Source organism: Amphibalanus amphitrite, unplaced genomic scaffold (genome assembly GCF_019059575.1).
Source record: "Amphibalanus amphitrite isolate SeventyFive unplaced genomic scaffold, NRLGWU_Aamphi_draft 000006F_arrow, whole genome shotgun sequence".
NCBI classification, from domain to species: Eukaryota; Metazoa; Arthropoda; class Thecostraca; order Balanomorpha; family Balanidae; genus Amphibalanus; species Amphibalanus amphitrite.
Window position 1 is genome coordinate 2,295,193 of NW_024881502.1, and position 27,487 is coordinate 2,322,679.

The 27,487-nt window shown below is 62.4% G+C and overlaps 1 protein-coding gene across 1 annotated transcript in view; it reads right to left on the reverse strand.

Annotated features, from left to right (window-relative positions):
* Nucleotides 1-2,333: 2,333 nt before the first annotated feature.
* LOC122377717 (laminin subunit gamma-1-like) overlaps nt 2,334-27,487 on the reverse strand; it is a 163,530-nt gene continuing 138,376 nt past the window's right edge. Inside the window, exons 21-28 of the mRNA XM_043358081.1 lie at nt 13,916-14,148; nt 9,356-9,735; nt 8,018-8,219; nt 5,780-5,947; nt 4,697-4,957; nt 4,107-4,244; nt 3,262-3,537; nt 2,334-2,905 (exon numbers count right to left, since the gene is read on the reverse strand). Of these exons, the coding sequence (XP_043214016.1) occupies nt 2,792-2,905; nt 3,262-3,537; nt 4,107-4,244; nt 4,697-4,957; nt 5,780-5,947; nt 8,018-8,219; nt 9,356-9,735; nt 13,916-14,148 (1,772 nt within the window). The 3' untranslated portion in view covers nt 2,334-2,791. The remainder of the gene's footprint in view (nt 2,906-3,261; nt 3,538-4,106; nt 4,245-4,696; nt 4,958-5,779; nt 5,948-8,017; nt 8,220-9,355; nt 9,736-13,915; nt 14,149-27,487) is intronic.

Here is a 27,487-nt window from a genome sequence, read left to right on the forward strand (position 1 = left end):
CCGTTAACTCGTTAACAGTGCAAAATACCACCCCAAAGAGGCACATTTTCGGAATCAGCGTATCGAGGAGGCCCTATATACCAATTTTGAGCTTAATTGAAACGCCCCGAAATATGCTGCTGTGAGGCTGATATTCGTTGCTGCTGAATTGACAGACGTCCACGACACTCCACTTTTGATGGGTGACATGACATTAGGGGAGAGTTTTAACTAAGCTGCATTGCGGCATTTGCGGTAATATGCGGCGTGTATGCCGCATTGTTTGTAAACTGCGACCACTAAATTAAAAACAAATCATCCTCATTGCTATTCCCTCGAAGAACGTTTATAAGCCTATAGTCTGACATAATCAAAACTTTTGGCATTCATCCTTATGATCATAGGCGCGGGAGCCGGGGGGGGGGGGGGGGGCAGTGGGGGCAGCCTGCCCCCCCAACTCTGGGGCCGTGGGGGCGGTGCCCCCACAGCTTTGAGACGGAATACCACACTTTTTTTGCAAATGTTTTCTTTTTTTGTTGAAAAGCCGAGGGGTGAAAAATAAGTGGCCTAAAACCGGTGAGAAAACTAGATTTGGGGGTACCCTAGGTTAATCTCTATTATGGTGTGCCCCCCCCCCCCAGTCGGAAAGTAGTTCCCGCGCCCCTGCTTATGATGTTATCTCTTATTTTCTGTAACTGCTTTCTCATATACCATTTCAGAGATATCTATTATCTAACCTCCTTTTGAATGAATAACACTTCATGCCTGAAATGCTCTCGTTATAAGATTCTTAGGTTGAAATTTACTAATTTACGTTCACCACAACCTACTTTTTCTGACAGCGGGACAAAGGAACGCTCAGCCGACTATATACAGCGGGACATAATGGGCTTCAGCCGGCTCCAGCGGAACAAAGTCGGACTCAGACGGTGGGACAAAGGTGGAATTCAGCCGGTTTGAGCGGGACACAATGGGATTCGCCCGGTCCCAGCGGGACACAATGGGACCCGGTCACTCGTGAGGTCCCAGCGGGACATAGTGGGACTCACATAGATCATACTCACATAGATCAAGAGTATCCGACCTTTGGTAGAAGGGATGCAGCTACCCTACAAAAATTACCGCAACACAATCGCCCAAGCCGCTGCTGAGATATGAGCCTCTCAAAATCACTACTTTTGCAAAACAGCTTGAACATGAACACCCTTGACTTTTCAGGTGGCACGTGCCACGACGGTCACTGAGATGTATCAAAAGTAGTCAATTACGGGGTAGAAGGGATGGGGCTACCCAGCAAAAAAGACCGCAGGCCAATCGTTCTAGCGGTTGCTGAGACATAAGCCTCTCAAAAGCGTTACAAGCCGGGCCGCTCATACTGAGATTTTTCCGTTATATTGAAAAGACTCGCTTCGCTCGCTGCACTCGCTCGCTCGTAATCAGTACAATCTGTCAGCCACAAAACTACACCCTGAAACAAACTGTTTGGGACACAGTACTGAGTACATGCATGTTAATGTATCACGGCCATAGCAAGGGACATCAAATTATTTACTTTCTTTGATATTTACAATGTTTTGACACCAAACTATTTTTTGAAAGCAGCAAATAAAAAACATGCAATCACCAGCCAGCCGTTGCCCAACTGAGCTTCGCAAATTTGTGTGCAGTTAACAAGGCAGGCTTCCGCTTTACGGTAAGAACATTAATTTTCAGGTCCGATTCTTTGCTTCGCTGCTAGAGGGGGTGGGGCGTCTTTCCCATCCTGGGCATCTTACCCCACTCTCCCCTACTATTTATGTTGATAGGTGACATGGTCGGTCAGGCATGAACAAATATCTATTTCTAAAGCGATTGTCGATCCACTTTTTAACGCCTCCACGGCCCACGCCCACGATGCATTACTACTGCCGAAAACGACTCAGCGCCAATTCCATGGGGAGGGGGCGGGGATGGGATTGGGTGGAACAGGGGAGCCAGCCATGTTGCCAGGGATCAGACACCGTTAGCCCGACCATTCGAAGACGAAATGAATCTAGAAAAGTAGCGTTGGGCGCAGTATGAATAAATTCGTGCTAGGATGGACAAAATCCCCAGTGTGCCGTCCGCCGCTCGGCATTCGGCAGCCTCAGCCGACCAGCACGCCAGGGACGCCCGGGGCCGGCGCTCTCCGAGGGGCGAGGGCCGTCCCGGGATCCAGCCGTCTCACCAGGTGACCACTGCAGACCAGCCGGCCGCCGCGGCTGACTTCTGCCGTGTATCGAGCAGGGCACCAGCAGAGTGACGACGGCAGCTGGACACGTGGGGTGGGCAGTTCAGGCGGCACGGCGCCCGGCCGCCGGTCAGCACACAGCCGCACCGAGGCTCTACATGTATTACATCGCTCTCGGCCGCGGTTTCGTGGCATGCATATCGTGTACAGATCATCAGGCACGCGGGCTCGGCACTCCCACACGCAGCGTCCCGAGCTACAACACTAGCAGCGTCATTCACGCGCGCGCGCGCACCGAGTAGAAAAAAAACACAGGCTAATACTTAAAATAGCACCATGGTGGCAGCGGCCGGTCGGCCGGCCGGCCGCCCCGGCCACTGAGGTCCCAGCCGGCCGGCCGGCCCGGCCACTGAGGTCCCAGCCGGCCGGCCGCCCCGGCCACTGAGGTCCCAGCCGGTCGGCGGCGGCGGCGGTCTGTCCACCGGGTGCCGGCGCCGGCCGCGCTCCACACCAGCAAGCTCGTCAGACGGTCGGCTCTGTCGTTTGGCACTGGGGTAGTAGCGGGCGCACGGTGGGTGCGCCGGGACGCCCACTGGCCGCCACTCACGGCTCCAGCTTGACGCGGGCGTAGCACTCTGTAGGCAGCGAGTCGGCCATGTCCTGAATATTGGCCACCTCCGCCCTCAGCTCCTCCAACTGCTGCTCGTAGTCGTCCACCTGGGGGGGGGGGGGGCGGTCAGCGGTCAGCGGTCAGCGGCCAGCGGGGCAGCGAGCCATCGCGGCCCGTCCCCGCTCCCTCCCGGCCCGTCCCTTACCCCGCCGTCCCCTCCCGGCCCGTCCCCTCCCCCCGGCCTCCCGGCCCATCCCCCTGCCCCTCCCGGCCCGTCCCCCTCCCCCGGCCTCCCGGCCCATCCCCCTGCCCCTCCCGGCCCGTCCCCCGCTCCCTCCTGGCCCGTCCCTTACCCCGCCGTCCCCTCACGGCCCGTCCCCTCCCCCCGCTCCCTCCCGGCCCGTCCCCTCCCCCGGCCTCCCGGCCCATCCCCCCCGGCCCGTTGCCGTTGTTGGGGACCCACCATGCGCTGCTGCTCGGTGCGGTTGGTGCGCAGCGCGTCAATCCTGCTGGGCAGCTGCTCGGCGGCCATGGCGCTCTCGGCCTGCTCCAGGCGGCGCTCCAGCAGGTCCAGGTCGGCGGCGGCGATACTGGTGCCGGCCGCCTCGCGCAGCGCCACCTCGATCAGACGCACCTCCTCCAGCGCCTTGTGCACCCGCTCGGAGGCGCGCTGCGCCGCCGAGCTGGCCTCGTTGGCCTTCTGGCGGGCGTCGCGCGCCTCCCGGGTGTCCTGCTCCAGCTGCCGGAGGGACGGGGCGGGGTGGGCCGTCAGACGGCACGGCGCGCCAGCCCGCCCGGTGTCCTGCTGCAGCTTACCCGTGGGACGGCAACACCCGACGGCTAGCTCGGGAACAAATAGAGCTACAGCGCCGCAGAAAAGCGCACTCAATACCTCTTTTAACGCTCTTTCGCTGACTCTTTACAGAGGGCAAAAACTAAAAATAGCCGTTTTTAAGGAAAAATGTTTTTCGATAATAACTTTTGACTCAAGAGAGCCACGACATTACTTTTGCCAGCATCGTGTTCCTTTCGTCGAGACGCGTCGAATGAACAATTTGTTGACCTTGAAAGGTCATTTTGAAATTTGACAGGTCAAGGTTATGACCTGACCGAAAAAGGTCATGTTGCATATCAGTCAGGCCGCGCGCGCCCACAGGGTTCTGTGTTGAATTCCGTACGGACCGCAAGCAGTCCGCACAGTGGACGGCGCGCGGCCTTGGCACCCAGTCCTGCCGGCCGGGCATGCGCTATACGGTCCGAGTGTGCGGCCGGAGGAGCGCAGCCACCCTGTCCGGCTGTGCCGCTCACCTGGCGCTCGTAGAGCTCCACGTCGGCGGCCGTGTCGTCCAGGCGCACCGCCTGGTCGGCGGCCTCCTGGCGCAGCGCCGCCGCGCGGCCCTTGGTCGCGGCCGACTCGGCCTGGATGGCGGTGGCCTCGCTCTGCGCCTGTGGATACGCCCGTCGGCACCGGTCAGGGCAGGGTCGGCGGGGCAGCGGAGCAGCGCGCGCAGAACGGCAGTGGAGCAGCGCGCACAGAACGGCAGTCGGCGGGGCAGCGGAGCAGCGCGCACAGAACGGCAGCGGAGCAGCGCGCACAGAACGGCAGCGGAGCAGAGAACGGCAGCGGAGCAGCGCGCAGAGAACGGCAGTCGGCGCGCACAGAACGGCAGTCGGCGCGCACAGAGAACGGCAGCGGAGCAGCGCGCACAGATCGGCAGCGGAGCACAGACCGACACACGACGGCTCTCGAGATTTGGTATCCCCAATCGATATCAACATCATTACAGCCCACAACACCCACTAAACAGTACGCTGACGAGCCACATTCAGAGTTCACTGTTGACCATGGCTGGACACGCCCCTGCCGCCGCCCCGCCCCGGGCGCCCCAGCCACTGACCTGCTCGGCCATCGTCTCAGCGGCGGCGGCGATGTCGCGCGCGTCATCGGCGTTGGTCTCGGCGCCCTGCAGCGCGGCGCGCGCGTCGGCCGTCTGGCGCTCGGCCTGCCCGATCTGGTCGGCGATGTCAGCCACCTGCTGCAGGGCGGCGGCGGCCAGCTGGCGCGACTCCTGCACAGACCGGTCGAAGCCCTGCAGGGTCTCCAGCGTACCGCGAGCGTCCTCCAGGGTCTGTTCGCCGGCCGTCACCGCCTTCACCGCCTGTGGGCGCGGCGGCCGGCCGTCACAGCGGGCACTGCACCGCACAGCCCGCCACAGCGGGAGACTACACAACACAGACAGGGCGGGAGACTACACAACACTGACCATCACAGCGGGAGACTACACAACACAGTCAGGGCGGGAGACTCCACACAACACAGACAGGGCGGGAGACTCCACACAACACTGACCGTCACAGCGGGCACTGCACCGCACAGCCCGCCACAGCGGGAGACTACACAACACAGTCAGGGCGGGAGACTCTACAACACAGTCAGGGCGGGAGACTCCACACAACACAGACAGGGCGGGAGACTCCACAACGCGGACAGTCAGGGCGGGAGACTCCACAACGCGGACAGTCAGGGCGGGAGACTCTACACTGCGGGATAGACAACCACAGCAAGGAGACTCGGTGGACGTCGGCACGAAATAATATTCAGTAATAACTAGCGGAACAACCACAAAATATGCCGTGGACTGACGATTTATATCTGTAACTTAAAGAACAGTTTAATAAGGTGAACATAAGGCTAGCCAACAGAGAAGCAAAGAAAAAACGAACGTTAAATAGGTTGCCGGTTAAATGATTGGCACGCCAGGTTCGAATTATTGCCACTAGTTGGGGTCAGCAGCGGGCGGGTGGTGACTGGTGAGGTGCCACTGCCGGCGGTATTGCCACTAGTTCGGGTCAGCAGCGGGCGGGTGGTGACTGGTGCGGGGTGCCACTGCCGGCGGTATTGCCACTAGTTCAGGTGGAGCGGGCGGGTGGTGACTGGTGAGGTGCCACTGCCGGCGGTAGGCGGGCGAACCATGGCGCACCTTGTCGCGCGCGGCGTCCACGGCGGCCATCAGTTCGTCGGCCTGCTGCTGCTGCACCAGACCGCGCGCCAGCAGCTCGGACACCGAGCTGACGTCCGCCTCCAGCTGGCCCAGCAGCGGCCCGTGCTCGGCCGTCAGCGCCTCCAGGTCAGTGCTGAGCCGCTGCGTCTGCCGGGACAGGGGGACAGGGGGGGGGGTCAGCACTGAGCCGCCGGGACGGGCTGACAGGGAGACAGGGGGTCAGCACTGAGTCGCCGGGACGGGGGGACAGGGGGGTCAGCACTGAGCCGCCGGGACAGGGGGGTCAGCGCTGAGCCGCTGCGTCTGCCGGGACAGGGGGACAGGGGGATGAGCACTGAGCCGGGACAGGGGGGACAGAAGGGTCAGCACTGAGCCGCCGGGACGGGGGGTCAGGGGGGTCAGCACTGAGCCGCCGGGACGGGGGAACAGGGGGTCAGCGCTGAGCCGCTGCGTCTGCCGGGACAGGGGGGTCAGCACTGAGCCGCCGGGACAGGGGGACGGGGGGCCAGCACTGAGCCACCGGGACGGGGGGACAGGGGGTCAGCACTGGGCCGCCGGGACAGGGGGGGGGGGGGGTCAGCACTGAGCCGCCGGGACGGAGGGACAGGGGGTCAGCACTGGGCCGCCGGGACGGGGGGACAGGGAGCGGCAGTACTGGGCCGCCGGGACGGGGGGACAGGGGGATCAGCACTGAGCTGCCGGGACGGGGGACAGGGGGTCAGCACTGAGCCGCCGGGACAGGGGGACAGGGGGTCAGCACTGAGCCGCCGGGACGGGGGGACAGGGAGCGGCAGCACTGAGCCGCCGGGACGGGGGACAGGGGGGTCAGCACTGAGCCGCCGGGACGGGGGGACAGGGGGGTCAGCACTGAGCCGCCGGGACGGGGGGACAGGGGGGAGGGTCAGCACTGAGCCGCCGGGACAGGGGGACAGGGGGTCAGCACTGAGCCGCCGGGACGGGGGACAGGGGGGTCAGCACTGAGCCGCCGGGACGGGGGGACAGGGGGGTCAGCACTGAGCCGCCGGGACGGGGGGACAGGGGGGAGGGTCAGCACTGGGCCGCCGGGACGGGGGGACAGGGGGGTCAGCACTGAGCCGCCGGGACGGGGGGACAGGGAGCGGCAGTACTGGGCCGCCGGGACGGGGGGACAGGGGGAGGGTCAGCACTGATCCGCCGGGACGGGGGGACAGGGAGCGGCAGCACTGAGCCGCCGGGACGGGGGACAGGGGGTCAGCACTGAGCCGCCGGGACGGGGGGACAGGGGGAGGGTCAGCACTGAGCCGCCGGGACAGGGGGACAGGGGGTCAGCACTGAGCCGCCGGGACGGGGGGACAGGGAGCGGCAGCACTGAGCCGCCGGGACGGGGGACAGGGGGTCAGCACTGAGCCGCCGGGACGGGGGGACAGGGGGGTCAGCACTGAGCCGCCGGGACGGGGGGACAGGGGGGAGGGTCAGCACTGAGCCGCCGGGACAGGGGGACAGGGGGTCAGCACTGAGCCGCCGGGACGGGGGACAGGGGGGGGTCAGCACTGAGCCGCCGGGACGGGGGACAGGGGGGTCAGCACTGAGCCGCCGGGACGGGGGGACAGGGGGAGGGTCAGCACTGGGCCGCCGGGACGGGGCAGGACAGCCTGACAGCGCCGGCTGGCGCGGGGCGCTGCGCTCGCCTTAGTTCCGGCCGCGGCCGACGCGACTGGTGCTGCGGTCGCCGTCGATAAGGTGCACTGAGTGACGAGCATATACGGCGGGGTCAGCAGACGGGGTACGGTACGGCTCAGGCGGGGTGCGGTACGGCTCAGACGGGGTGCGGTACGGCAGCAGACGGGGTACGGTACGGCTCAGACGGAGTACAGTACGGCTCAGACGGGATACGGTACGGCTCAGACGGAGTACAGTACGGCTCAGACGGGATACGGTACGGCTCAGACGGGATACGGTACGGCTCAGACGGGGTGCGGTACGGCTCAGACGGGGTGCGGTACGGCTCAGACGGGGTGCGGTACGGCTCAGACGGGGTGCGGTACGGCTCAGACGGAGTACGGTACGGCTCAGACGGGTTATGGGGCGGCACACGGGGTACGGCCGGGACGACTAGACACAGTGAATGCCCCGGGTCATGAGTGACGTTCAGAGTCCCCAGCACACCACCCTGATCCAGTGGGGCCCACCGTGCGGCTCGCACAGTCTCTGCCTGGATGGCCGTCAGGCGGCGCTCACCTGGGCACGCAGCTCGTCGGCGCGCCGTTTGAGGCCGTCCACGTCCACGTCCGGCACGGCCGCCTTGGCCTCCGTGTAGACACTGATGGCCGAGTCGGCCGCGTCGCCGGCGTCCCGGCGCGCCTCGGCCGCCTGCTGGCGCGTCTGCGTCACCAGCTGCTCCAGCGAGCCCAGGCTGGTCTCCAGCAGCTGCATCTCGTTGCTGCAGCAGCGCAATGCGCAGACACGGGGCAGCGGTCGGTTACTACAACGAACGCACTGCGGAGACACTGCAGACCAGTGGTGGGCACTTCGGTAACCCCCATCGATAACGATTATCGAAGTCGTTATCGACGATAACGTTTTTCCAAGTTTATCGTTATTGATTATCGTCATCGAAGTAGCGTTATCGAAGTCCCCGTTTCGGTCAATCGATAATGATAACATCAGCAAATACTTACGACGCAAGCGTATTTAAGGGAATAGTTCACCTTCACCATGTGGTATTGAACTGATATAGCAGTTGTGTAGATTGAGCAATGAAAATGCTATTTAGAATGTCTTTCGGGTCAACAAGCTCTATCGCCAAAGATATTCAAGTTTTTGTTTGTACGATTGTTTGTTTGTACGAGAAAATTAACATTTTCACTGTTCTAAGCCTTCCTTTTTTGTGTAAGCAGCTGAGTATTCTGGATTGTTGTATGAGCGAAGGAGTTAAAGATTAATTAGAAGCTTATTGCCTTATTCCTTTCAAATATTGTATCCTTTCGATTTCTTTCTTTTTTGAAGTTATCGTTATCGTTATCGCGTTATCGAAGTGACCCATTTGGTTATCGATTTATCGTTATTCAAGTCGCTGACCTCGAAAAAGGTTATCGAATTATCGTTACGAAGTCCGGGTCCAGTTACGAATGCCCACACCTGCACTGGACGACTGCACCACAGAGGTAGGCATCCGCCGAACGGCACAACACATAGGTATCCAGAACGAGTGGCCGTTAGGTACGATGAGGTCGCATCAAATGTCATTGCTCGTGGAGGTATATAATAACTCGAAATTACAGAACAATCCATATAGAAAAAAACCGTACACCTACGTGATTTCTCCATGGAAGGATAATGACAGAAAATGTGCAAATTACAGAAAATACCCGGAAAATGACGATAACAGAGAGTCAAAGGAAGACAAGAAAGACGGTAATATATCCAACAATCAGTTTCCAAGGAATTCTATCACCCATCCGACAAGAGTTGTTTCTCTGAAAACAGCCTGTTTCACGTATCGACAGAACGCATCTGCCATGACTGTGCTCGGGTGTGCCGCGGCGGTTCCCGCAGTGGCCGCCGCCGCCGACCCACCTGAAGTTGCGCTGCTGGCCCACCGCCTGGCGCGCCATCTCGTAGGCGTCCGTGGCGTTGTTCACGGCGCTGACGGCCGTGGCCGAGACGTTGGCTGCCTGTGCCTCGTGCTGGTCGGCCAGGCGGCGCGCCTCGCGCGCGATCTCAGACATGCGCCCGCTCTGTATGCCGAACTGTTTGGACTGCTCGACGGCGCGGCTGAGCGCATCCGCGCCGTCGCGCTCCAGGAACTCGAGCGTCTCTTTGACGGTCTTGTCGAGCCGGTCGAGCAGCTGCTCGACGTCGGAGACGTTGCGCTCGCCCTGGCCGGCCACGAGGCGCGCCTGCTCCGTGTGAGTGACGATCTGGCCGGCCAGCTCGCGAACCTCGTCCAGTCGCACCTGCCGCACGATCACCGGGGGGCTGAGGCTGCTGACCGCGGCACACTGCCCACACCAGGGCAGTGGGCTGAGGCTGCTGACCGCGACACACTGCCCACACCAGGGCAGTGTGCTCTGACCGCAGCACACTGCCCACACCAGGGCAGTGTGCTCTGACCGCAGCACACTGCCCACACCAGGGCAGTGTGCTCTGACCGCGGCACACTGCTCACACCAGGGCAGTGTGCTCTGACCGCGGCACACTGCTCACACCAGGGCAGTGTGCTCTGACCGCGGCACACTGCCCACACTAAGGCAGTGGGCTGAGGCTGCTGACCGCGGCACACTGCCCACACCAGGCGCACCAACGGCAAACATCACTGCACAGTGAGCACACACAGTACGTACGTGAGATCAGCTACACAAGGTGACAGAATTTACGCTGTGTACAGCGGCATTAGAACTGCTATTTATACGCTTATTATACAGGCAGAACGGATCGCGTGTGACGGCATCCCTGAAGGCGCCGCACGACTGCAAGTAACAATCAACTGTAACGACTGAGACAATGAGCCCGCAAACTGGCAGCTAACCAGCGCCGTTAGCTAACGGCTAATTTATTACCGCTTACCACGGGCCGAGTCGCGCCCGGTCATAGGATGACGGTCCGTCCCCACAGCACAGTCATAGAATGGTTACCGTACTGCACCACAGTCATAAAACGGTTACCGTACTACAGCACAGTCATAAAACGGTTACCGTACTACACCACAGTCATAGAATGGTTACCGTACTACAGCACAGTCATAATAAAACGGTTACCGTCCACTTCCGTCATACATAGTCTGGTCATTGGTCACCCAGTACCTCGGTCATAGAACGGCGTTCCGTCCGTCATCAGGTGCTTAGTGGTTACCGTCCCGTCCACCTCGGCTCGAGCTCCGCCCGCGCGGCACGCCGGCCGGCCGGCTCTCGGCAGCGCGGCCCTGGCCCGTCACTGGGCGCGCTTGGTCGCAGACCGCGGCTCGCCAGACAGCCACTCAAACAATGTGCAGTGTTTGCGGATCCCGCAGTCGGCCGTCGTCTCCTGACGCGGTGGGTGGCCTCTCGACAGCGACCCCCTGCACGGCGGCCGGACCGCGGGAGCCTGCACTCCACAGGGACAGAGGGCCGCGGGAGCCTCCACTCCACAGGGACAGAGGACCACGGGAGCATCCACTCCACAGGGACAGAGGACCGCGGGAGCCTCCACTCCACAGGGACAGAGGGCCGCGGGAGCCTCCACCCCACAGGGACAGAGGGCCGCGGGAGCCTCCATTCCACAGGATCCAGGGACAGAGGGCCGCAGGAGCCTCCACTCCACAGGGACAGAGGGCCGCAGGAGCCTCCACTCCACAGGGACAGAGGGCCGCGGGAGCATCCACTCCACAGGGACAGAGAGCCGCGGGAGCCTCCACTCCACAGGGACAGAGAGCCGCGGGAGCCTCCACTCCACAGGGACAGAGAGCCGCGGAAGCCTCCACTCCCCAGGGACAGAGGACCGCGGGAGCCTCCACTCCACAGGGACAGAGGGCCGCAGGAGCCTCCACTCTACAGGGACAGATGACCGCGGGAGCCTCCACTCTACAGGGACATAGGGCCGCGGGAGCCTCCACTCCACAGGGACAGAGGGCCGCGGGAGCCTCCACTCCACAGGGAGGGCCGCGGGAGCCTCCACTCCACAGTGACAGAGGGCCGCGGGAGCCTCCACTCCACAGGGAGGACCGCGGGAGCCTCCACTCCACAGGGACAGAGGGCCGCGGGGGCCTCCACTCCACAGGCAGGACCGCGGGAGCCTCCACTCCACAGGGAGGACCGCGGGAGCCTCCACTCCACAGGGACAGAGGGCCGCGGGAGCCTCCACTCCACAGGGACAGAGGGCCGCGGGAGCCTCCACTCCACAGGGAGGACCGCGGGAGCCTCCACTCCACAGGGAGGACCGCGGGAGCCTCCACTCCACAGGGAGGACCGCGGGAGCATCCACTCCACAGGGAGGGCCGCAGGAACCTCCACTCCACAGGGATGACCGCGGGAGCATCCACTCCACAGGGACAGAGGGCCGCGGGAGCCTCCACTCCACAGGGAGGACCGCGGGAGCCTCCACTCCACAGGGAGGACCGCGGGAGCCTCCACTCCACAGGGAGGACCGCGGGAGCCTCCACTCCACAGGGAGGACCGCGGGAGCCTCCACTCCACAGGGACAGAGGGCCGCGGGAGCCTCCACTCCACAGGGACAGAGGGCCGCGGGAGCCTCCACTCCACAGGGAGGACCGCGGGAGCCTCCACTCCACAGGGAGGACCGCGGGAGCCTCCACTCCACAGGGAGGACCGCGGGAGCATCCACTCCACAGGGACAGAGGACCACGGGAGCCTCCACTCCACAGGGATAGAGGGCCGCGGGAGCCTCCACCCCACAGGGACAGAGGGCTGCGAGAGCATCCACTCCACAGGGACAGAGGACCGCGGGAGCCTCCACTCCACAGGGACAGAAGGCTGCGAGAGCCTCCACTCCACAGGGACAGAGGGCCGCGGGAGCCTCCACTTCACAGGGAGGACCGCGGGAGCCTCCACTCCACAGGGACAGAGGGCTGCGGGAGCCTCCACTCCACAGGGACAGAGGGCTGCGGGAGCCTGCACTCCACAGGGACAGAGGGCCGCGGGAGCCTGCACTCCACAGGGACAGAGGGCCGCGGGAGCCTGCACTCCACAGGGACAGAGGGCCGCGGGAGCCTCCACTCCACAGGGACAGAGGGCCGCGGGAGCCTCCACTCCACAGGAACAGAGGGCCGCGGGAGCCTCCACTCCACAGGGACAGAGGACCACGGGGAGCCTCCACTCCACAGGGACAGAGGGCCGAGGGGAACCTCCACTCCACAGGGACAGAGGACCGCGGGAGCCTCCACTCCGCAGGGACAGAGGGCCGCGGGAGCCTCCATTCCACAGGATCCAGGGACAGAGGGCCGCAGGAACCTCCACTCCACAGGGACAGAGGGCCGCGGGAGCCTCCACTCCACAGGGACAGAGGACCACGGGGAGCCTCCACTCCACAGGGACAGAGGGCCGCGGGAGCCTCCATTCCACAGGATCCAGGGACAGAGGGCCGCAGGAGCCTCCACTCCACAGGGACAGAGGGCCGCGGGAGCCTCCACTCCACAGGGACAGAGGGCCGCGGGAGCATCCACTCCACAGGGACAGAGGGCCGCGGGAGCCTCCACTCCACAGGGAGGACCGCGGGAGCCTCCACTCCACAGGGACAGAGGGCCGCGGGGGCCTCCACTCCACAGGGAGGACCGCGGGAGCCTCCACTCCACAGGGAGGGCCGCGGGAACCTCCACTCCACAGGGCTGACCGCTGGAGCATCCACTCCACAGGGACAGAGGGCCGCGGGAGCCTCCACTCCACAGGGAGGACCGCGGGAGCCTCCACTCCACAGGGAGGACCGCGGGAGCCTCCACTCCACAGGGACAGAGGGCCGCGGGAGCCTCCACTCCACAGGGACAGAGGGCCGCGGGAGCCTCCACTCCACAGGGACAGAGGGCCGCGGGAGCATCCACTCCACAGGGAGGACCGCGGGAGCCTCCACTCCACAGGGAGGACCGCGGGAGCCTCCACTCCACAGGGACAGAGGGCCGCGGGAGCCTCCACTCCACAGGGAGGACCGCGGGAGCCTCCACTCCACAGGGACAGAGGGCCGCGGGAGCCTCCACTCCACAGGGACAGAGGGCCGCGGGAGCCTCCACTCCACAGGGACAGAGGACCGCGGGAGCCTCCACTCCACAGGGACAGAGGGCCGCGGGAGCCTCCACTCCACAGGGAGGACCGCGGGAGCCTCCACTCCACAGGGACAGAGGGCCGCAGGAGCCTCCACTCTACAGGGACAGATGACCGCGGGAGCCTCCACTCCACAGGGACAGAGGGCCGCGGGAGCCTCCACTCCACAGGGACAGAGGGCCGCCGCCCCACTGAGCAGCGCACCTCCTTCCTTATGATACACGGCAGAACTCGCGGGGCTAGCCTCTATAGCGCATTAAACCAACTAAAATTTAAACTAAAATTTATTTTAGTTTCGATATTATGCGGAGAAGGAAGGTATGTACGTACTTCTGAAGGAGAAGGTACATACTTACGGCTCCGACTGACCTGGACGGCCGGCGCTACTGACCTGCAGGTCGCCGAGGAGCTGCAGCGGGCTACGCTCGCCGCTGGTGGCCGTCTGCGCCGACTCGAGGAGCTGGCGCGTGGCGAGCACCACCTCCTGCAGGCGCTCCTCGAACTGGCGGTCATCGGGCAGCGACGGACTGTCGGTGACGTTGCGGATCAGAGCCGACAGCTGCTCCAGCTTGGCGCGGTGCGCGTCCACCGCCTCCTGCACCAGCGTGTAGCACGGCGGACAGTCTGCGGGGAACGGGGGGCGTCAGGGGCGGGCAGTCTGCGGGGAACGGAGGGGGGGGGGGGGGCGCCAGGGGCGGACAGTCTGCGGGGAACGGGGGGGGCGTCAGGTGCGGACAGTCTGCAGGGAACGGGGGGCGTCAGGGGCGGACAGTCTGCGGGGAACGGGGGGGGGGCGTCAGGGGCGGACAGTCTGCGGGGAACGGGGCCAGGGGTGTCAGGCTGTACCACAGACAGGGAGCAGGGCGTCAGGGGCGGGCTGTACCACAAACAGAGCGAGTCGAGCGGAGCCACGGGCAGGGGAGCCGCGGCACCAGGGGATCACACTCACGTACAGCCGCTCACGTACGGACCAAAGTGGGACGGCACGCGGCCACGGTGACACAGCTGAGCCGCGGTGAAAGTACTGGTCCAGACTCCAGAGGTGTCCAGCGGCGTGCCGCGCGCACTCACCTGTGACCTGTGGCTGCCACACCTGCCCTGCTGACCTGTCAGGTCACCCGCCGCCAGTACCACACCTGCCCTGCTGACCAGGTCAGGTCACCTGTGGCTGCCACACCTGCCCTGCTGACCAGGTCAGGTCACCTGTGGCTGCCACACCTGCCCTGCTGACCAGGTCAGGTCACCTGTGGCTGCCACACCTGCCCTGCTGACCAGGTCAGGTCACCCGCCGCCAGTACCACACCTGCCCTGCTGACCAGGTCAGGTCACCTGTGGCTGCCACACCTGCCCTGCTGACCAGGTCAGGTCACCTGGGGCTGCCACACCTGACCTGTTGACTAGGTCAGGTCACCGGCGGATCAAGCCGCCGAGTGTGCGCAGGTGGTGTCGCTCCTGTGACGGCCGCGACGTCACAGGGCCGCGGTGCGGAGCGCAGGTGTCTGTTTACAGTGGGGAGGCGGAGGCGCCGGCGCACCAACCATCTCCAACAGCGAGGAGCGAGGAAGAGGGAGTGAGGTGGCGGGATGACCTAACGAGAGGCCCCGGAGCTCGGGCCGCAGAGGGGTGGCGAGACCGCAGCTCCCCCCCTCTCCACACACACACACACACACGGACTGGCGGGCTCGAGTGACTGCTCAGCAGCGTCATCGGCCGCCGGCTCAGTCAGATGATGGACGTCCAATGAACTCGGTCCGACCCGAGCACTGGACCCGATCGCCCTCCCTCAGCGCCCGGACGCCGGGTCGTGACTATAGGTACACAGCAGAGGTCTCTACACGACTATAGACAGGACACTTGCTCGATCAGATAGGGCGTGGTAGTCCTACTCCTTTCTATTTTATGATGTGGTTCACTAAACTCCTGTTATCGTACTCGAACGGAATCAACGGGAGATGTCGGCATAACTTCACAACACAACATCTGGTGCTCCGATCTTGTCCTCAGATTATGGGCTCATTTTTCACAGCGCCTAGACTTTTCTCCGCATGGCGTAGCCCGCCGCCCGGCTGAAGCTGCCCGGCTGCTAAAGCTGCCTGCCTGCTGAAGCTGCCCGGCTGCGACAGGTCTCAGCCGGTGTCCTCCCAGCTAGTCGCCGCGCCGCCGCAATACACTCGCCGGCGCAGGGCCACATTACTGGGGCGGAGCGGTCGACGCGATACACTCGCCGGCGCAGGGCCACATTACTGGGGCGGAGCGGTCGACGCGATACACTCGCCGGCGCAGGGCCACATTACTGAGGCGGATACACGCGCGCCGAGCGGGCCTCTATCCAGGCCGCATCTCGGCGCGGCCGTCTTTATTCCAACGGTGACCGGCACTGCCTGACCCACCCGGCGCTCCCGACCGAGGACAGATTGGGTACTGTGACGGACACACCGCGCCACGGCGGACGGCGCCGGCTCCCGGTGGGACGGGGACCGCGCCACGGCGGACCGCGCGCGGCTCCCGCGCGGTGGGACGGGGACCGCGCCACTCGCCACTGAGGCGACACAGGAACTGCTGCGAGAGGTGGCAGAGTCCAGCGGTGTCCGGACGGACGGACGCCGAAATTCCATGGCCCTGTACGAGCGGTCCGATGCCGGAATGCTGCCCGAGCTCTCAGACTCGGATAGAATGCAGTGACGCCGACCATCGCGCGGAGCTCAGTATTGCCTGGCGCGATCAGCGTGTTAGGGGGGGGGGGGATGCCGCGCCGGCGGCCGCCGAGGGAACTGACACGGACGCAGCCAGCTCGGCCGGCCGTGTACGGAGACCGGGGCGGGAGCCGGCCGTGTACGGAGACCGGGACGGGAGCCGGCCGCGGCCCGGGGAGACGCACCGCATGGTCACCGGCCGGCCGCCCCACCAGTCTAGTCCGCCCCGCCAGTCCAGTCCAATCCAGTCCGGCGCGCCAGGTCAATCCACCCCACCAGACCAGTCCACCCCGCCATGGTCAGCCCGCCCCGCCAGGTCAGTCAGCCCCGCCAGGCCAGTCAGCCCCGCCAGGCCAGTCAGCCCCGCCAGGTCAGTCCGCCCCACCAGACCAGTCCGCCCCGCCAGTTCAGCCCGCCGCGCCAGGTCCGCCCGCCCCACCAGACCAGTCCGCCGCACCAGACCAGTCCGCCCCACCAGACCAGTCCGCCCCGCCAGACCAGTCCAATCCAGTCCGCCCCAGCAGACCAGCCCGCCCCACCAGTTCAGCCCGCCGCGCCAGTTCAGCCCGCCGCGCCAGGTCAGCCCACCCCACCAGACCAGTCCGCCCCACCAGACCAGTCCGCCCCGCCAGGTCAGCCCGCCCCGCCAGGTCAGCCCGCCCCACCAGACCAGTCCGCCCCACCAGACCAATCCGCCCCACCAGGTCAGTCCGCCCCACCAGACCAGCCCGCCCCACCAGACCAGCCCGCCGCGCCAGGTCAGTCCGCAGCGCCAAACAACGCCGCTGGGGAAAGGCAGCCGCACATACCACGAATTGGAAAGTCGGAGCGAAATGGCCGCCGAGTCCGGCCGAAAGGCATTATTAACGAGCCGTCAATTGTAAATTCATAGCTCGTGCCAACCTCGGGAGAACAGCCCGCAGCCATTCAGCGTTTCAAAGTCATGTTTGGTGAGGTACGGTGGTGCGCACTCCGAACTCACGCGCTCCGGACGCTCATGGAAGGACCCGCCGGCTGGGAGTCCACTCAGGTGTAGAGGCAGGAGGAACGATTACTCGAGCTGTTTTGTATGACTGGCGCGCCCTGCCTGACGGCGGCGCGTCATCCGCACCCGAGTTCACCCAGCATTGTGTGTGCCGTATGGTCCCCGGCCGGGTTCACTCACTGCAGTGTGGTCCCCGGCCGGGTTCACTCACCAGTGTGGTCCCCGGCCCGCGCTGCACGGCCGACATGAGTTACGGTCCATCCTGATCCAGAGCCCGTCCGACTCTGGTTGGGCCGCACACGACTAGCTACACTGTCAGTCACACACCACATACACCACGGTACACAACGCCGCTGCAATCGAATGCTGCCCGGCGCCCGCGTTCCACTGTGCCAAGCAGAAGTCACGACATGGCGAATTCGAATGGCCTTTGACCGCAGCACGGAATCCGCGGCGACTTCGAATGGCCTTTGGCCGAGACAGAGAATCGGCGACATGCAACACCAGAGCTCCGTGCAGCCGCTGCGCGCCGCAGCTGCGGGATGGCATTCGCAAAAGGCCCTCTTAGGCAACTGAAACGAGAAAAACGACATGACTGACGTGGAGGAGCGGCGACAGCGTCGGCGGGCTGGCGGACGTCTCGCACAGCAGAGCCCGACCGTGGAGCAATGTCGTCTCGCAGAGCAGAGCCCGACCATGGAGCAATGTCGTCTCGCTCGAGCCCGACCATGGAGCAATGTCGTCTCGCAGAGCAGAGCCCGACCGTGGAGCAATGTCGTCTCGCTCGAGCCCGACCATGGAGCAATGTCGTTGCAATGCAAGACTGACTGACATTAGATCGGTACCTACAATCGCGTATGGTAGATAGTAAGTGATCAAGCCTGTAATGCAGAGTTCAGCTGAAGAGCACGTTGCTATAAAAATGAAGCATTTACAAACAATGTCGTGGAGTTAATTGCTCATTGCTAACCATTAGAGGTTTCCAACGATGCACATCTGAGCGGGCGGCCGTCGGACGCGCAGGCGACGGCCCGCGATTGGCACCTCCGTACCTTCCCCCGCGGCCCGCACCGTGTCCCGTACCGTGCCACCAGCCGGCAGGGCGGCGCGGCGGTCCGCCGGCAGAGCGCACAATGAGGGGGCGTGTCTGACACCAGGGGCGTGTCTGACACCAGGGGCGTGTCTGCGGGGCATGATGGCCGCCGCCCGCCCAACCCGACCCCGCACCGACCTGCAGTGTGATACCCATCCACCGAGCGCCGAGCGGCGGCTTTCCAACTCTCCCTGTCGTACAGGCGCACACAGTCCCTCCGTGACTGGACAGGGCCACTGTCCGCCGCCCGTCCCTGACCGGTCAGGTGACGACTGCCGCTGCCCGTCGGACCACTGTCCTCTGCTGCCCGTCCCTGACCGGTCAGGTGACGACTGCCGCTGCCCGTCGGACCACTGTCCGCTGCCCGCCGGACCACTGTCCTCTGCTGCCCGTCCCTGACCGGTCAGGTGACGGCTGCCGCCGCCCGCCGGAACACTGTCCGCTACCCGTCCCTGACCGGCCAGGTGACGACTGCCGCCGCCCGCCGGACCACTGTCCGCCGCCCGCCGGACCACTGTCCTCTGCTGCCCGTCCCTGACCGGTCAGGTGACGACTGCCGCTGCCCGTCGGACCACTGTCCGCCGCCCACCGGACCACTGTCCTCTGCTGCCCGTCCCTGACCGGTCAGGTGACGGCTGCCGCCGCCCGCCGGAACACTGTCCGCCGCCCGCCGGACCACTGTCCTCTGCTGCCCGTCCCTGACCGGTCAGGTGACGACTGCCGCTGCCCGTCGGACCACTGTCCTCTGCTGCCCGTCCCTGACCGGTCAGGTGACGGCTGCCGCTGCCCGTCGGACCACTGTCCGCTGCCCGCCGGACCACTGTCCTCTGCTGCCCGTCCCTGACCGGTCAGGTGACGACTGCCGCTGCCCGTCGGACCACTGTCCTCTGCTGCCCGTCCCTGACCGGTCAGGTGACGGCTGCCGCTGCCCGTCGGACCACTGTCCGCTGCCCGCCGGACCACTGTCCTCTGCTGCCCGTCCCTGACCGGTCAGGTGACGACTGCCGCTGCCCGTCGGACCACTGTCCTCTGCTGCCCGTCCCTGACCGGTCAGGTGACGGCTGCCGCTGCCCGTCGGACCACTGTCCGCTGCCCGCCGGACCACTGTCCTCCGCCGCCCGTCCCTGACCGGTCAGGTGACGACTGCCGCTGCCCGTCGGACCACTGTCCTCTGCTGCCCGTCCCTGACCGGTCAGGTGACGGCTGCCGCTGCCCGTCGGACCACTGTCCGCTGCCCGCCGGACCACTGTCCTCTGCTGCCCGTCCCTGACCGGTCAGGTGACGGCTGCCGCCGCCCGCCGGACCACTGTCCGCTACCCGTCCCTGACCGGCCAGGTGACGACTGCCGCTGCCCGTCGGACCACTGTCCGCTGCCCGCCGGACCACTGTCCTCTGCTGCCCGTCCCCGACCGGTCAGGTGACGGCTGCCGCCGCCCGCCGGACCACTGTCCGCTGCCCGCCGGACCACTGTCCTCTGCTGCCCGTCCCCGACCGGTCAGGTGACGGCTGCCGCCGCCCGTCGGACCACTGTCCTCTGCTGCCCGTCCCTGACCGGTCAGGTGACGACTGCCGCCGCCCGCCGGAACACTGTCCGCTGCCCGCCGGACCACTGTCCGCTGCCCGCCGGACCACTGTCCGCCGCCCACCGGACCACTGTCCTCTGCTGCCCGTCCCTGACCGGTCAGGTGACGACTGCCGCCGCCCGCCGGACCACTGTCCGCCGCCCACCGGACCACTGTCCTCTGCTGCCCGTCCCTGACCGGTCAGGTGACGACTGCCGCCGCCCGCCGGACCACTGTCCGCTGCCCGCCGGACCACTGTCCTCTGCTGCCCGTCCCTGACCGGTCAGGTGACGACTGCCGCCGCCCGCCGGAACACTGTCCGCCGCCCGCCGGACCACTGTCCGCTGCCCGTCCCTGACCGGCTGCGCAGCTGGCTCCGACTCGGGCCGATTGGGTAATGCCTGGTGCGGTCCCCGCGCCGGGCCGTCCGACCAGCGCTGCAGCAGAATCACCGCGCTGCCGACCAGGCGCCACCCGGTATCACGCGATCCCATCAGATTCCACTGCCGTCGCGGCACCTGCTGCGCAGCGCGGCTGCCGGGCACTTTCATCGCGCCCCGCACGCCGTTTCACACATTCATAATCAGACAGCTCAGAGTGCAATCTGCCTAACCAATGCCGCTGAGCAGCGCAGTGGAAAATCCGGCAAGGTATTCCGCCCCGATAACGGCGGCGCGGGATATTGGCTGGGCGGCGGCACTGGTTTCGGCTCCGTGTCGGTGTGGAACAGGTCAGACCTGCCGCCGTGCACGCCGCGCCGGCCCCGCTCCGGCTCAGTGGCCAGTGCAGAGGCCGTCTCGGAGCCGCCGCCGCGGCGCAGTTCACAGCCCGCCGACCGAGCACAGTTCGGCAGGGGCAGCCAGAGCGCCCGACACTCGGCCGGTCGGCAGGGCAGGCTGCACTCACTGCGGGTGTTCGGGGCGGCGGCGGCGGCGCCCGCGAGGCCACTCTGCAGTGTCTCCAGCCGCACTGCTCGCACCCGGCGTCCATTGGTATTCACCTCGGGACACATCTGATCTACGGCGGGAGACGGAGCGGAGCGCCCACCACCGCCACGGCTGCGCGCGCGGCGGACACCGCGGCCAGTGGTCGGCTGACGGCTACAGGGACAGGGTACAGGGGCAGGGTACAGGGGTCGGCTACAGGGACAGGGTACAGGGGTCGGCTACAGGGGCAGGGTACAGGCTACAGGGGTCCACAGTGTGACCAGGTGCGGGCAGTTTCAGCGGCGCCAGCTCGGCGGTAGTACACCTTTTTGCGTTGTTCGATGGCCAATCAGCAAAACCCATTCGTCCGATCAGCACATAGGTGGCGCCAGTGAGAGGCATTCCGGCAAAACCTTCAGCATATGGGCAAAACGGAATGCTGATCCCACTCCACAGTTCGTCAGTTGGTATTACCTTCACTATTCGCCATAACTGATTGAGTTCCGGCAAAACCTTTGACGATTTGGATAAATGCTTCGTCATTCGTTAATATCCCTTCGTCGTTCACCAAAACATACCCATGCTAATTTCGGCATTCCTCATAACATTTCGTCAAAACTAAAAACAGATCGCCCCTTTACAGAAAAGTACAAATATGACCACGTTTATACAGTGCAGTGCGAGGCATAGGTGACGAAACTCGTAGACCATTGATCAACATAAAAATCGGTAGCGTTCATGAGCGCCATAGGTACAATGTAGATGGACGTAGCTGACATGTTATCGGCTGATTGAAAAATGGACAGGCAACAGAGCAACAGGCTGGATAACTTAACCCCGCCTCAAACACCAAGGAACAGGTAACAGGCTAGATAAGTCAGCGCCGCGTCAAACACCAAGGTGTCCGGCCGGCAGGGCCCGGCTCGCCATCTGTCAGCCATTCCCTCGCGAGTCCGACCGGCGCGGCCGCCCGAGGCGTTGTCCCATGACATCGCACGGGCAGTGACGCGATAATGACGGCCGACTTCGTGGTTTGTATCGAATTGCTTGGAGTCCGACGCTCAAGAATCTACATGCCTACTCGGTATGGCGCCGGCAGTCTCCTCGTAGCTATCGTATAACTGCCTTTTTCGGAATCGGGAATCCAATAGTTAGTTGGTTGCAAATTGCGCTGGAACTGTCATAAGCCTCATCCCTGAATGCGTGATTAACGTTAAACATTGAATATGGCTAGATAAGCACTACATCATTGACATTTTGATCATTGACGAAAGTTTTAAATCAACAGTCATTGTTTACGCACAGTACCGATGAATTTTGCACAACGAGTAACCATTTTGTGAAATGTCGAAGCATTATGACAATCTGACAAAGTGTTTTGCCTATGGCGAACGTTGTGCTCAATGACAAAGAGTTCTGCAGAATGGTTAAATGGAGTCCAGCCTGTTTTGCCGACCGTCAAACAGTGATGCACATCGCCGATGGGTTATTCTGAATGACGCTTGTTCAAACTGATGCCGAAATGGTTATGACGATTGGCCATCGAACAACGCAAAAAGGTGTACTCGTATGCAGTGTGATGGGACACGGAGGCGCGGAGCGGGGCGCGCGCAGTTTCGGCCGGCGTCAGATAAGCGGCGCCGACACACGGCGATAGGCCACGCGCAAAGCCGGCGCCGCGACTGAGCGCCGCGCGCGGCCGGTGCACTGGGAGGTGGGCTGGGCTGGGCTGCAGAATCACCGCGCTATACCGGCGGCACGCCCCGCTCGCAGCGCCCTGCGGCTGCACTCCGCTCAATCAAATGGCGCGGTCCGGGCCGGCGCCAGACCCACCCCATGGCAGCGCGTCCCCCTGTACAGGCAGCGCGTCACGGCACACACTGCCCGGCGCGTCACACACTGCCCGGCGCGGCGCACACTGCCCGGCGCGGCGCACACTGCCCGGCGCGGCACACACTGCCCGGCGCGGCACACACTGTCCGGCGCGTCACGGCACACACTGCCCGGCGCGGCACACACTGTTCGGCGCGTCACGGCATGACGGTGACTCAAACTCGCTCAGGTGGCGGGGGTCGGCTCACGTCGGCTCAGGGCGGAGGTCAGCGGGGCGCGGAGGGTTGAGTCAGGGCGGAGGTCCGCCCACCAACGCCCCGACAATGCGTGACGGGCGGCTAATGGAGCGGCCACTCGGAGCCGCCACCCAGCGCCTGGAATGGTCAGCAGCAGCTCACTCAGCGAGGGGCCAATAACGGACGGCCGGACGCTGTGTAATACGTGCAGACAAAGGGTGGAATGGATTCACAAGCTGTTCTAAACAAGGTCAAGCTATGGAGTTGATTGCCAGAAGTGTGGATAGAAGCATTGGAAACACCGGCGCCTGTACCTGTAGCGGCACCGCGGCCCGGCCTGGCCCGGCCCGCCGCGTCACTGTGAAAATGCAGCCGGTCACGAGAAGCCGGCACCGGGCCGCTCCCGTTGGGCCGCGCCCGGTCGTGACGGTCCAACTGGACCGGTAAACACGGCCAGACGGCCGCGGCCGGGCGCTAACGCAGTGTGGAGGAGAGCTCGGACCTGGGGCGCGCTCCGTGCCGGAGGTACGCACACACACGGACACGCGCACGCAGAGGACGGTGACGGTGCAGCGGCGCGTCAGGTCGAGCCGCTGCCCTCGAGTGACACCACCTGCAGACGCACAGAGGGCCGGTGTGTGTGCACAGCGCACACGTGTGCGTGATGTGCGCGCGAGCGGCCGAGCCGGGGGAGCAGCCACAGAGCCGCTTCCGAGAGCTTAGCTCGGCTCGGGTCAGCACAGAGAAGGGCGCGCCCGTACAGAGAGCGACCCTGCGGGCGGAGTCTCCCGCAGCGGCTCGGCAGCTCTGCGTGCAGAGTCGCTCTGTGCGGGCGCACAGCTCCGCCAACTGTCGGCGCCGCACAATGCACCACTCAGCCAAATGGAACAATAATGGCCCAGGCAGGCCGGCTTACGTTGCATGAATGGAATGGACACGCCAAATCTGCGGCGCGCATTGCGACTCCGCTCTCTCGCTCAGTGGCACGGAAATCACCCGCGAGAGGCGGGCGGGCGGTCGGGGAGGGGGGGGGGGAATGGGGAGGCGGCCGGCGGACAGGCGGGACGGCCGGCGGACAGGCGGGACGGCCAGCCACACCAGGCTGGTCGGACAGCAGCCACACAGGAGAGGCGGTGCTCCGCCCTGCAGGCGCCCCGCTCTGAGGCAGACTGGCTGGGGCCAGACTGAGCCCGTGGGGCCGCCGCGCTCTGAGGCAGACTGGGTGGGGCCAGACTGAGCCCGTGGGGCCACCGCGCTCTGAGGCAGACTGGCTGGGGCCAGACTGAGCCCGTGGGGCCGCCGCGCTCGGCGCACTCCGCCACCCACAAACAAATCGCGGCCAACACAGACCGGAGGGGAAACAATGCTCAAACCGATTATAACATATGATGCATGAAAAATGAACATTTTAGTGCATTGTTTACACCGTTGTCATCTTTATTACCTACATCCGATTACGCAAAGTGAGCGCCCATTCACCCACGATAGGGGAGAGCGGGGCCAGTTGAAACACGGGGTCAGATGAAACATGGCTTTATTTTCAACAGTATGCAACATATGGCGTTGCCGACACCAGTGCGCATCCGCGCTCGACCACTTCATTTGTCAACGGCGTTTGGGCGGCAAACGGACGGTAATTTTGATTTGACACTTGTTTTTGTGTTTTTGATGGGCGTTTGGGAGAAATCGTTTTCATGAATATTTTGTGATATCTCATATACCTTTGTTTGCTGAAAGAAGAACTCCTGGCTCCGGAATAACACCTTATTTGGCCCTTCATTCAGCATGATGCCGTCCCTCCAGCTCGTTTGACATGTGCTTTACGGCGCGTGCGAGATGGCGGGAGCGGATGGGGTCAATTGAAACGCTTCTCTGAGGGTCAGTTGAAACAGGGCCACAGGCCGTTTCAATGGACCCCGGTGACCTTTGCAATGGTTATTGTTCAGGGGCTGTAAACATTAAAGGGAATAGTCCACCTTTGAAATGAGCTTTTAAACTGAAATAGTAGTTAAATAGAGCTCAATTTTTGACCCCTTTTTCTCCAGCCTTTTGCTTGAAAGCACACTATAGCCTGAGATATTTCTCATTTTCCTCATCCGCCCATTTTACCATAGTCTATGTACTTTATGTCACCTATTATGAGGAACTTTGCACTTTTAGCTTTCCAACGACCTATTAAATGTAGCATTTGGAAAAGTAAGCCGGACAAAATATCTCCTTAAGAAAGTGGCCTTAAAGAGGAAAACATCCCATTGTTAAGGATAGGTGCAATTGACCCCATGGGCTGGTTCAATTGACCCTCGCATCGGGGTCATTTGAAACGGGCGTAGAGCTGTTTTATAAGCATGCGTCTGGCAGCAAAATATGTTTGAAACATAATTTTACATATCTTAAAGTAAAGCCAAAAGAGCATATTTTTTCATGGCATTGTGCATTTTTCGATATGAAAACTAGATCTCGCTGTGCATGTCAATATATAAAAAGTGGTTCAACTGGCCCCGCTCTCCCCTACAGATAGTTATGTTCGGGAATCGGTATCATGACAAACTGAGGTAGGTATGTATTTGACGCATAGAGACGTTTACGCTCGTCTTTACTTTAAATGCTAAATATGGGTTGTGATGTCCAAGTCGATAAATAAGTGGCGACATGGGTTCTAAGAGCGCGGTGGTGACGCCCACCGCGGCAGGGCGTTACGGCGTGCTTTATCACGCCTATTGAAGTGCAGGCCTCAGTATCATTGTTAGCAGACAGTGACGTACGTCGGGACGGCGGTGACGCGCGACCCAACACACTCCTGGCCCGATAGGGGCCGACTGGCGACCTCTGCGGCGGCAGCCTCGTCACCGCACAGTGATGCAAATGGGGTTCACGAGTGGCCATAAATACGAAAAAGGCCCAAAATTCAAGTTCGCTTAATCGAATAAATCGTAATATGGTCAGTCAGGCAAATGTTTGGGGTGTCTGAAAAAGTATGATTTTAATGTCTTTGTCAAAACCGGTCTCGTGTATGATTGTCAGAAGTCGAGACATTTTCGATGTCGTAAAATGACTGTCAGGTACTTGAAATTCAAGTGCCGCTAGCGTGCGTTCATGTCATACAAATTGCAAAAATTATACATGAAAATGATCCCCGAAACCTGCTGCTTCTAATGCCACGTCATAAAAAGCCGTATCTATTTTGGTTTGGCGGTGAGCTAACTATTTGTAATCATGTTGCAACCGCAGCTTTTTACCAAAAATATTTGCTTTCAATTCACCTACAGCACTTCACACAGTGTGTGCCCGTTAGTGCACCATAGCATAGCATTCCCTAATCATTTCTGAGTCGCCTAGTGAAAGAATTAAGGCGCTAGCACAGGGCTGACCGGCGCTACAGAAGTTTTCGTCCGGCACGTTCGGGTACCGCGGCGCAGCGGGCGGCCCGGGCGGCCGCGCCGCCGCGCCGCCCGGACGCCGCGCGGCGGCACCCACCCGCCCACTGCGCGCCCACTGCAGTGCCCGACCGCCCGGACAAAAACCTCTGTAGCGCCGGTCAGCCCTGTGCTAGCACCTTAATTCTTTCACGATGCGACTCATAAATGATTAGGGAAGGCTATGGTATGGTGGACTAACGGGCACACTTTGTGTTAAGTGCTGTAGGTGAAACGAAAGCATTTTTTTATTAGTAAAAAACTGCGATTGCAACATGATGATAAATAGTCAGATTACCGCCAAAGCGAATGAGATACGGCTTTTTGTGACCCGGCATTAGAAGCAGAAGGCTTTGGGGATCATTTCCATGCATAATTTTTTCAATTTGTACGAAATGAACGCAAACCAGCGGCGTTTGAACTTGCGAGTGTCTGACCGTCATTTTACGACCTAGAAAATGTCACGACTTCTGACGATCATACACGAGGCCGGTTTTGACAAAAACATGAAAACCATTTGATTTCAGATGCCCCAAACATTTGTCTACTCGGCCATACCGCAATTAACTCGATTTGGTAAACTTGACTTTTGGGTATTTATGGCCACTCGTGAACCCCATTTGCATCACTGTGCACCGCCGAGTACAGTCAGCCGTCCGCAGCTCCTATCTGCAGGCTGTTTGCACTGAGCTCTGAGAACGGAAGTCAGCGAGCCGATCGGACTCGGAACGAGACCCGATCGGCACGGCGCTGCGAGATTCGCTGAAGGGGTCAGCCCCGTGTTTATCTTATGATCAGGACTTCACTGTTCGCTGGCAATGAAAGCGATGCAGGATAGCTGTCTCGTGTAGGAATAAAGTTTTTGATGGTAAAAAAAAAAAACTAAAAAGATTTAAAAAAGGATGTATGTTAAATTTGACATCGTTCACCTGCAGGTAAACAATGTCCTGCACATTCATAAAAAACATTAAATTGCATTTTTTGGTAACTCATGTAAACCGAAAAGTGGCCCAGATAAATGCATGACGATACGTTTCAATATCAGTAACGTTTGCTGTCCAGGTTAGGACAGCTTACGGAGTTAGCCCATTCTGCCCCGTTCACTTTGCCCCGCGCATACCATCCCAGACAAAAATCTTTCAGCTCTCTTATTAGTGGGGCAAAACGAATGAAAATTGACAGAGGATATGTACGATATTTAATGCAGAAATGAGAACACTCA